The sequence below is a fragment of the Branchiostoma belcheri genome, unplaced genomic scaffold, assembly GCF_001625305.1.
Source record: "Branchiostoma belcheri isolate BF01 breed outbred unplaced genomic scaffold, Haploidv18h27 scaffold272, whole genome shotgun sequence".
NCBI lineage: Eukaryota > Metazoa > Chordata > Leptocardii > Amphioxiformes > Branchiostomatidae > Branchiostoma > Branchiostoma belcheri.
In genome coordinates this window covers 209,444-219,611 of record NW_017803879.1, presented here as the reverse complement: position 1 = coordinate 219,611, position 10,168 = coordinate 209,444, and the positions used below count along the sequence as shown (strand labels likewise).

The window sequence follows — 10,168 nt, the reverse complement described above, 5'->3', positions numbered from 1 at the left end:
CCCAAAAGCTATTCAACATGAGCTTTGAGAGCGCCCGCATACCCGGATTGACGGCGATGTTGGCCCTGTCCAACTTGATACCTTCGTTCTGCTCGTACTCTCGCAGGTACTGTTCTTCGGCAGAAGAACGATCGGCTGCGTTGACTACCCAGAGTGGCCATCCGCTCGACTCTTGCTTGAGCTTGAGGAATGTGTCGATGTAGCCGCGAAACAGTGTTGTAGACGTGTTTTGGAAATGGTGCACTTCGTACATTTGTAGGATGTTGTACCCTTGTTCTACGGCCATGTTCAACTCGATGGTAGCCCAGGTACCCACGAAAGCACGTTCGTCATCAGAATGCTGGCAGGGAGTCTGCTGGCGAATGGCGGCACATGCATGGCACAGGTGAAACAGCAACTTGTCTCCAACTCGGTCCGGCAGGACGGGATGGTACAGCCTTCGCGGCGGCAATACCTTGCACTTAACGACCCCGAAATAGTTACTCAGATCTTCAAAGTTATCAACGATGATTTCGGGATGACCAATGCCGTACCGCCCGTACTTGTTGACGTACGGATATAAGCTAGTGAAATCTATATATAGGATGGTTTCACCATTTTCGACGTCGGCTTTAGCATAGAGTTGGCTGGCGTTTGTTCTGCCACCGTAGAAAGCATCCCTTGGGTCTAGAAATCCAATACCATCCCTCTCTGCGGGTGTCTCACCGGTGGATGGAGAACGGTTCCTGTATTCTGCGTAGAGGGGGTCGTTCTGCTTGATGTCATGAAAATCGTGCGACCACATCTCGACGTAGGTGAACCCGGCTTCCTCGATCATCTTTCTCTTTCGCATGGTGTCGGTGTAGAGATCAATCATCATTGTGTCATTCACGGGATTCTTCGTGTGCGGTTTGAAGCACTTCTGGCACCCGTGATAAAAACACCCGTGATATTCATACACAGTGTTTCTCTCTGCGCAGAAGCCGTCCACCTTTCTGCCACAGACTCTCTTCTCCCCGCCGCTGTTTACATGTTGAATGTGCAGACTGTCACGAAACGCCACGAAATTAAGCCAATCGAGGGCTTCTTTACTCTGAAGCTCGTAGTGCCGATATCCCCCCGTCGGTACGATGCCAATGGTGTTTGCCTTCAAGAAATTTGTGCGAAAGACCAGATTACAGGCTGACGCAATGGTGAGGGGTTTGTCTATGGGGTTAATCCCGCACGTGGCGCTCCCAAAGGTGTCCCGGAACCTGAGTAAGCCTCTCTCCAGGACCAGCACATCTGTTATACAGTATTTTGTCATGTCCGACACAAAGTCAAACACGTATCCCTCTTTCACCTTCTCGGCATGAAAGGCCATGCACTGCGCCCGCTTGTCGGGCGACATGGAATCTACATCGTAATATTTGATATCTGGCATGGGACCTTTGTAGCCGAGATTCTCGATGGAAGAGAACAGATGTGGGAAATGGCCCTTGGAGATGTCTTCAAACCCAAAGGTCTTGGGAAACTTGGAGAGCGCCATCTGAATGAAGTTGAAGCTATCGATAAATTTGATTTTCAGGCGAGGTACCTGCAGTGTCATAATCTTTCCACCATTGAAGATGCCTTTAGGTACTATGGCATTGTCTATCAAGTATTTCAAGATAAAATACCCATCAAAAGCTTTAAAGTTGTGTGCCACAAAGGTACTGTTTTCGTGACAGTCGTGAAACAACCAACGGCAAAAGAGGTCACAAGTGTTTGGCCCTCTGAAGACGATGACACCTTTGTCATGCTCACATTTCACTACACAAGATATAGGTACGTGCTGCCCTGTACTCTGTTCAGTTTCGAAATCAAAGGTATAAATCACGTTTGGTTCGTCTTCGTATTCGTCTTCATCATCCGTCTTCTCCTCGTCCCTTTCTTCCACATCTTCTCTACCTGTTCCTTTGTCTTTTCGTTGTCGTGTCTTGTTGGGACGCGATCCAAAATGTGTCTTGAAATCTGCCTCTGTCTCTATGATGATGGCGGACACTTCTTCTCCGTTGTCTAGCTGTATACGATGAAGCCGTCCATTTCGATGATGTTCTTCAATCATGACCGGGTCGTTAGAGGTGACCACTTCTCTACGTTCGTGGTCGTTGCTTATCCTCTCGTTGATGTCATCGTCATCACGCTCTTTCTTACGCTTGATTTTTTGCATGAAGCATAGATGGTCGCTTTCAACAAGTCTTTTTGCAATGCCGACATTCTCGTTTGAAACACTCATGTTTGACATCTCGCCGGTGAACCTTTAGACACGTTTTCACACCGGACCTTATAGCTACACACACTACGTGATTCTCTGGAATGACCAGATATCTCATGGTTGTCGAAACATTGTTGTGACCGAAAGTTCCTATTGCATGCTTTACAATAGGTCCATTCGTCACATGGAAGACACCCTGGCGTTTCACACAGCTTGCATACTTGCTCACATCTGTGACCTTTCCGATCGTTGTAACCTCTGTTACACGCCCAACAGAAGTATGCCCTCTCCATAAATGCAGTGATACTAGTGATGACATTGTAATGGCCGTTGACAAGGTACAAAATGAGTTTTTGTTCCCTGTTCGGACCTTTGTACACTACTTCATTCAATTCTTTTGCCGAGACAACGACGATCTGGTAGGCTGACAGATGTTCCTGGAATTTTTGTATTTCTGGCAAACCACAGGGTCCTTCAGCAACACCTGCGTCTTGGTACAATGTCTGGGCCAATACGGTTTGAATTTTACGTCCCTGTCGAATACTATTCCAGTTGACATTTGGGTTGTCTTTCTGGAGGTAGGCTTCCGCCACGACAAGCGCTCTACCACAACAGAGGTTGTCTCGGTTTTTGATTTGTAATGATACATGACTTGTTCTGAACAAACTCTTCGATGTTACAGAAAAATCTCCAGTGCCCGCTTCCTTTCTCGGGAAACTGCACCGTAAGTAAGTCCACGCAAAAGGAGCTGTCCAGAACAAAGTCTTTGTGCGACTGCATGACTCGTTCCACCTCCGAAAGGATTAGTTCTGGGGACATGTCAGATTTGTTGACCATTTTTGTGGACACAGGATTGTCAAGCTGGTTAGAATGCACTATGAGTCTCATCTTGTCATCTTCCTTCAAATTCTTGTCGACATGATGAATCATGCCTTCGAACATACCATTCAAGACATTCATAATAGTATCATGGTCAGACAAGTCCACGTCGCGATTAGGCACGGCAGTCATCGTCACCTGATTGGTGTTAAACTTTTGGACAGGTTTCTGCCTGATTTGTTTAATCTTGAATAACGGTTCAGAATCTTCATCGTCATCTTCTTCTTGTGCTAATCCTTCTTCGTCTTCCATAGACGCCACAACTGGACTTTGTTCCGACTCCGACACTGAACTGTGTTCGGAAATATAACACAAAAGAGACGCATTGAATTCCGACCTTATCATGTCCCCCTGACGTTTTCTACGTAGCAGTAGCATTACCCAATGTCTAGAGACCTAAAACATTTGAACAGATAAAAATATCTAAATCATTTACAACAGAAATAACTATCGACACACGTTCTTCTACACATACATAGAATTAGAAAGTATACAAAACAAAACTCACCGTTCCTCTTCCGTTTCCAAACGCCTCCTCTTTGGTGCGCGACATACTCAGATGTAGACGCTCTCGGTTCACCGTCACCATCGCCAGAACTCCCGCTCTCCATTTTTGAAGACCCCGCTGCCGCTTGTGTCAGTCGTGTCCTCTCCAGAGGACGGACTAACGTGTGGTCCGGTAGAACCCTGCTATTTAACTTGTACTGTTGTCGGAAACCACACCCACAGAACCTCCACCAATCCCAGTGAAGTACGTCACCAACTCGACTCGATATGCGCGGGACGGTTTGCGCGGTAACGATATGCACGGTAGCTGTTTGCGCGGTAACGATATGCACGGTAGCTGTTTGCGCGGTAACGATGTGCACCGGAGCGGCATATGGTCACACTAGGTGGTGTGTCCATTTCTTTGTTTGACTCGACATGTGCGGGACGGTTTGCGTGGGAACGATATGCGCAGGAACTATTTGCGCGGGAACGACATGAACGGCAGATGTTCTTTGTTCTGCTACACGTAACTGTGAATGCATAAAAGTTCGCAGTGTCTGATGGTCGGTCTGACCGGTCACATTACGACAGGATAGCCTGTAAATACGTGCAACCAAAAGATTGATTCAACCCTAGTTTATTTGTTCCTCTTGCATGCAGTACGGTTTCAAGCACACGTTTAAGTCTAACCTTTGTGTTGGGTACATTGGACGCGAAAAGGTAGGTGATATTTTCCCAATTTCTCCTCATCAAAAATCTTATCTACCAACCGGAATAGTTCTGTCTTGTCAAGTCTATACGCCTGTGTTCTGAAAAACACGTCAGGCGTGTGTAGTAAACCACTGAATACGTACGTCTTCCGTTTGAGCTTTTAACTTTAACTAAATGGAACTACACCAGGGCATCACTGACATTTTACTACGTGTGCTAAACAAATTAACTGCATTTTACTCGTGTGCTAAACAATTACTGCAAGCACATACTGTACGGTCAACTTTCCAAGGCAGTACCAAAGGCGACGCTGACCTTTTTACCCCACAGCCTGCGTACTGAATAAACGATACCGCCTACCGCGGGCACAATAGACATCCGATTTTGGCGCGCAGTACCAAAGGCGCCGCTAACCTTTTACCCCATAGCCTGCGTGGTGAATAAACGATACCGCCTACCGCGAGCACAATAGACATCCGATTTTGGCGCGCAGTACCAAAGGCGCCGCTGACCTTTTTACCCCCAGCCTGCGTGGTGAATAAACGATACCACAAGCACAATAGTCAAATTTCGTGAACTTTTAAGATACATCCACGTCGATCTATAAACTACACCTTTCGACAATTTAACGCGGATGTTTGAAACCGATCATTTGTATACGATTTCACATTAAACACTAGAAACATACACACACAGACACAAATCTTAAGCATTGAAGCACTTTATTCATGAAAAAATCTGTAATCATAATTCACACTACAGAAAACTATGCACGGTGCTTCTTCTGGATCATGTGTCTGATCCATGAATGAACAATCGGTAATCATATTTCACAGTTCTTTTTCGATCATGTCACAAATCCATGGATGAACACTCCCAGACTTGTTGTCGCATCCGCCCTCTTTCTCCTCTTCACCAGCCTCCTCCTCCTGGTCTGCGTCGATAGAGCGCTGCATGTCTCGACGCCACTCCTCATATTTTTGCCGCATGGTCTCTAACGGTAGGACCTGCTCTTGCTCGCATAGGTACACAGAAAGACCTACAAAGTCTGCATATACTTTCCTAAACAGCATGTTCGCCAGACTGCGGTGACCGTATTCCCTTAGTTCGTCGTCGTGCAAGAAGAGGCAGGGATGGTGTCTTTGACTAGGATGATCGACCTGACATCCGTAGCAGTCGGCAGACATCAGTCGGCGAAACGTCTCGCGGTACCGGTGTCCACATATTTCACGGAACACGTTACCGAGGGTCTGGTCATCTAGAGGCAAGTCAGGCACATTGTCGTTACCGCCACGGGCCATGATGTTGTCAATATGCAGCTACGGTCTTCTCGATCGAATGTCTTCCGGGGGCTGTGTTGGACCTCGGCTTGTCGGTCTCGATCTTTTCTCGCTGTCGACAGAGTTCTATGCAGGTTTGTCTCCACAAGAGGGACTGGTTTCTCGCCAGTTTCTGATGCCCCTTTATACAATTTGCTGACCGACACCCACAGACCTTCCACCAATCGCCGTGAAGCACGTCGCCTACTTTCCATGCAAACTACATGCAAACCAATGGACTTCTCCAGATCCGCAGGACAAGTCACCTACGTTTCCTTTCACCCAATCATCTACCGCAAATGCTGTCGCTAACCATGTCAAAGTAACAATGTCGGTGGGCGTGGCATCATTTTTCACAAAACGTTGCCTAGGCGACAGGTTACCCAGGTAACCGGGTTCAAAAGTGCACACTGAACTCTATCTGACCCCTTCCAATGACGTCATAATATATCATATCAAAATATACATAAATTAATTCATATTTATTCATTAATATTCATATTTATCAATAAATGAACGCATAATCATTAAAATTATGAAATATTCATACATCTGCATACATTACTGTATTTGCATAAATCTGCATAAATTTAGCATAAAATTTAGCATGGATTGGTCCAGACTACCCTCTTATCTACTGTCGTGTCTCTCGTGTTCGTGACGGATGTGCTTCCTGTCAAGGGGGCGCTGCCATTTTTCGGTGAGTAAACATATAGATGCGACCATGTTGTAAATGTTTTCCTTAGTTTAGAATTTTAAACTACTTGGAAACTGAAATACCTTCTTGATTCCATTCATCTCGTTTTCTGCCACTTGTGCATTTCAACCCAAGTACGTAGAATTTATCTGGTCGACATTAAGTAAACCCTTAAATACCTTCCTCACGGCCAGGCCGGACTCCGTTGAGATAAAAAAGTAAGCGAAAATCAATAGGTAATTCTTGGAACTTGAAACCTAAAACTTTATCTTCTTGCAGACACTAATTCTGAATTAATAGGCATTTACAACGATGATAACGGAACAGTTTTCTGTTTGCTACGGTGATCATCTGTATCTTCACACCGAGTAATTTGATGTGAACAACTGTCGCTAGTGTCCGTCCATCTATAAGTAGTGGTTCGAGAGCGGGTGTAGTCTTAGCAAAACAGATTTACAGTCCTCATTGGATTTCATTAGTATTTTGTGCTTAGGTTGCTTAGGTAACTGTTAACCATAGTAAAAATTCTCGGAACATGTTGTTAACTGTTAACCACGGATGCTGTTACAGCCGCGCTGATCGTCGTGTGCATGGCGCTGATGGGACTTTTCCTTTTCTTCACCATGGCCATCATCACCATTCATGACAGGCAGGGGAGCCTGTCTCCAATGGCGAAGACCTTCTTTCTCCGTTACATGGCAAAGTATGTACTATTCGTAACACTAGCTCAGGTTAGACCGAAATAGACAAATACCCATGAAGTGAAACTCATATACATCTTTATTGTTGTTTCGTGTTTAAGTTATAAGGTTTATTAGGCCCTTTTACATGTTTAGGCTGATATGAATTTAACGTACCAGGAAAGATTCGTTATCTATTTTTATACGATGGAATCAAATTAGCAACTTAATACTTTTATAAACTTTTTCTGCATCTGTTACCCTTCCAAGCTGCAAATTAGCATGTATTTTAGGCTCTTTTCTTTGTAGATTTTGTATATTTCTTTGTAGATGATGATTCTTTGTAGATTTAGTCTGATTTTTAAAGTATCAACCTTGGTAACATTTTAACATTTTATTAATTGCTTCTACTTTGAACATGAAGTAATCTGAACGTTTGGACATGCCTATTGATATGGGAGTGAACGTATGTATCATAAAGAAACATTGACATCATTTTTTCTTGGTGGTGTTTGTTAAGGTGCCTACTGCTCGGAGATCTGACAGAGAAGAAGGTTGCAAGCGACGATGGAGAGACTGGTCCCAGCAGCAAGAAGCTGGCCTGGTCTGAGCGGACCAACCGCGTCATCCCCGCCGATGACATGGCGGTGGTCGACCTTCAAAGCCCGGCTGATGTCCGCGAGACAGCCCGTCAGCCGTCCGCGCCGCCCACGCGCCTGGAGACCGCGGTCTCACGCCTGGAGGTTGCCGTGTCCTCCGCCTCCCGTAACATGGAGGAGCTGGCCGAGGCCATGAAGAACGAGCAGGAGGTGTCTGACTACACCCTGCTGGCTAAGGTCCTGGACAGGCTCTGCCTTGTCATGTACGTCATCAGCATTGCCGTGGCCGTGCCCATGACCATGTATCTGGGCAAGTAAATTACACTTGTGTAAACGTGCCTTAACACAACCAAAAAAATGCGACTTGATTGTTATGTATTGATTAACATGCATGTGCAGTCAGGACATGCCATTACAAGGGCTGTAGTCCTTTGTAAACTTTAGTAAGGTAGTAACCCCACTGGTGGAACATACATACTAAATTTGCATCTTCAGTATGATCAATACCAAACGAAGGTGAATGTGTGCAATGGAGCCTATAGCTCCTATGGAGCATATAAAGCAGACAACATATATATCTAAGTTAAGTTACGTATCTAACCAGGAAAGACTTGTGGTGTACTATTAGATAGTGAGTCGCCTTAGATCGCATATTTTATCTGTAAACTCTCGGTTCATCAAACTCTTCAAACAAATGACCTGTCCGTGACACTTTGTAAGTAAAGGTTCCCTGTGTAAACAGACATGAACACATCTTGACTGTAACAATTGCATTTACTTTCATCTATTCATACCTTCATCTGTTATCTATTCAGCTCAGCGGACATTTCTACACAACCGGAGCTGCCGAACTAATCAGATAGGGTTAGTCTTGAGACCAATGGGGAACAACCGGAAAAGAGAAATTGTCCAGCTGTTACATGTAGACTGCTTTTTCTTGATCTGTAAAGAATTTTGCGTTAGGATAACAAGTAGCTTTTGTGTGATTATAGTAATTATGACCAAGAATGTGTGTTTACCTCATATTCGTATAATTGGTATATATATAACGCCTATTATACTAATATGAGATATATATCATATATGTATCATTTTATCATGTTTCAGCATGCAACAGTGTGAGTCAGTCAGCCTGGATCCCATATGAACATTATGGCGATAAGAACTGTGGTTAACAATGAACTAAGAATGCAACTTGTATGTTGGGATTCAGGTTTATCTGAGCGTTTTTGCATATGTTAAAAAGCGTGAGTTTTTCAATAAAACGCAACGCTAAAATTGAGTGTATTCAGTGATTAATTTCTACGTTGTTGCATAAATCTAGTTTGGTGCTAACATAGACCTTTGGGCTGATTCTTTTTCATTACTTAAAGAGTGTTAGCCAGCCTCAATGGCACAGCTCGATATCCCAGAAATAGTATCAAAGTCTACCGGCCAAGATTACTTACCTGTCACTGGGACTTAAGGTCACTGGGACTTAAGGCTGGACAGTTCTTAACAAAAGAATTGAATAAAACGCCTATTTTATATTTTTAAAAAATAGTAATAAAAAGGGCAAAAAGGAAAAAAGACATAGCAATAATAACTAACTGTTAGGTAAAAACAGATAAAGTTTGAAAAAATAAACATCCCCGACCTCCTAACTTTGTGATTAGAACATTTCATGGCCGATTGAGCCATGTTTAGATGCACGAGGAATAATGCCTATCTATAGACTATGAATTAACTTATAGTAAATTCCAATAGCGAATAAATAACGGGAATGAAGGTAAGCAGCATGACTATTGGTTCTTGATTCGCATACCATACTTATGAGTCACCCATCATTGTGAACAGCTTTTGTCGGAAAATGCCCCCCCCCCCAAAAAAAATAAAACGAGCCTGTATTTAAAAAAAAACGCCTGTAGCAATTTGTCCACCCTACTTCCATACTCACTCTGAATTTTAGGTCATTTATCCCCAAAATGAAGAAATTGATTCCATTTAAATGGCAGTAGAAAAAGAGGAAGGAGAAGGAGAGGAAACATGAGGATAGACAACATGTATTCATCGCACCACAATGAAGTGTTGGAGAATTTCTTTCAGTAACATACGGTGATGGCGAAATGAAGACGTTGAAGATATGGCTGGAGTTAGGTGTGGACGCGTTCGCCCGGCTCTCCAGCACAGCAGCCATCCAGAGGTCAGAGGTCGCCGCTTGTACGTCAGGAAATACTCCTGGGTCCAGCTGATGACGTCACCTAGCAACGCCGGTCGCGAGGCGTTTTGCGTTCTTGACGACAAGTCCGTGCAGCACGAGGTGTCGGTGTACAGCGAAATATGCGCCCCTTTCGGAATCCGTTGAAACGACAGCCTGTCCATACATTTAAAAACACAATAATCACCCGCATATGACCTCAGGTGACCCAATAGAACATGGCTCTAGTTCTAAAAAAATCCAAACATAACTTAAGTTGTGTTCCAATGACCTCGGGTGACTCCCATAAGAACACCTGTTCCCTGCCTTTGACCCAGTTAACGTGAACTCTACCCAGTGACCTCAGCTGACTCCAGACAAAACTATGTTCTATGTTCTATTC

The 10,168-nt window shown here is 44.3% G+C and overlaps 2 protein-coding genes across 2 annotated transcripts; one reads left to right on the top strand and one right to left on the bottom strand.

Annotated features, from left to right (window-relative positions):
* Positions 1–42: 42 nt before the first annotated feature.
* Positions 43–2,245, bottom strand: LOC109472406 (the record flags this gene model as incomplete). Its single annotated transcript, XM_019772175.1, has 2 exons — positions 1,838–2,245; positions 43–1,555 (listed from the first exon to the last, which is right to left on the bottom strand). Coding segments are annotated over exons 1-2 (1,921 nt in total), but the record flags the coding sequence as incomplete, so codon positions are not given.
* Positions 2,246–5,941: 3,696 nt separating this feature from the next.
* Positions 5,942–8,609, top strand: LOC109472405 (5-hydroxytryptamine receptor 3A-like). Its single transcript, XM_019772174.1, has 4 exons — positions 5,942–5,947; positions 6,235–6,313; positions 6,881–7,013; positions 7,511–8,609. The coding sequence occupies exons 1-4, from the start codon at positions 5,942–5,944 to the stop codon at positions 7,905–7,907; spliced, it is 615 nt and encodes a 204-aa protein (XP_019627733.1). The 3' UTR covers positions 7,908–8,609.
* The last annotated feature ends 1,559 nt before the right edge of the window (positions 8,610–10,168 follow it).

Bases quoted from the DNA above. Each gene is read 5' to 3' on its own strand.
- LOC109472405 (XM_019772174.1), top strand. The intron at 6,314-6,880 runs GTGAGTAAACAT...ATGCTGTTACAG, and splicing joins GGGGGCGCTGCCATTTTTCG to CCGCGCTGATCGTCGTGTGC. The intron at 7,014-7,510 runs GTATGTACTATT...GTGTTTGTTAAG, and splicing joins TTTCTCCGTTACATGGCAAA to GTGCCTACTGCTCGGAGATC.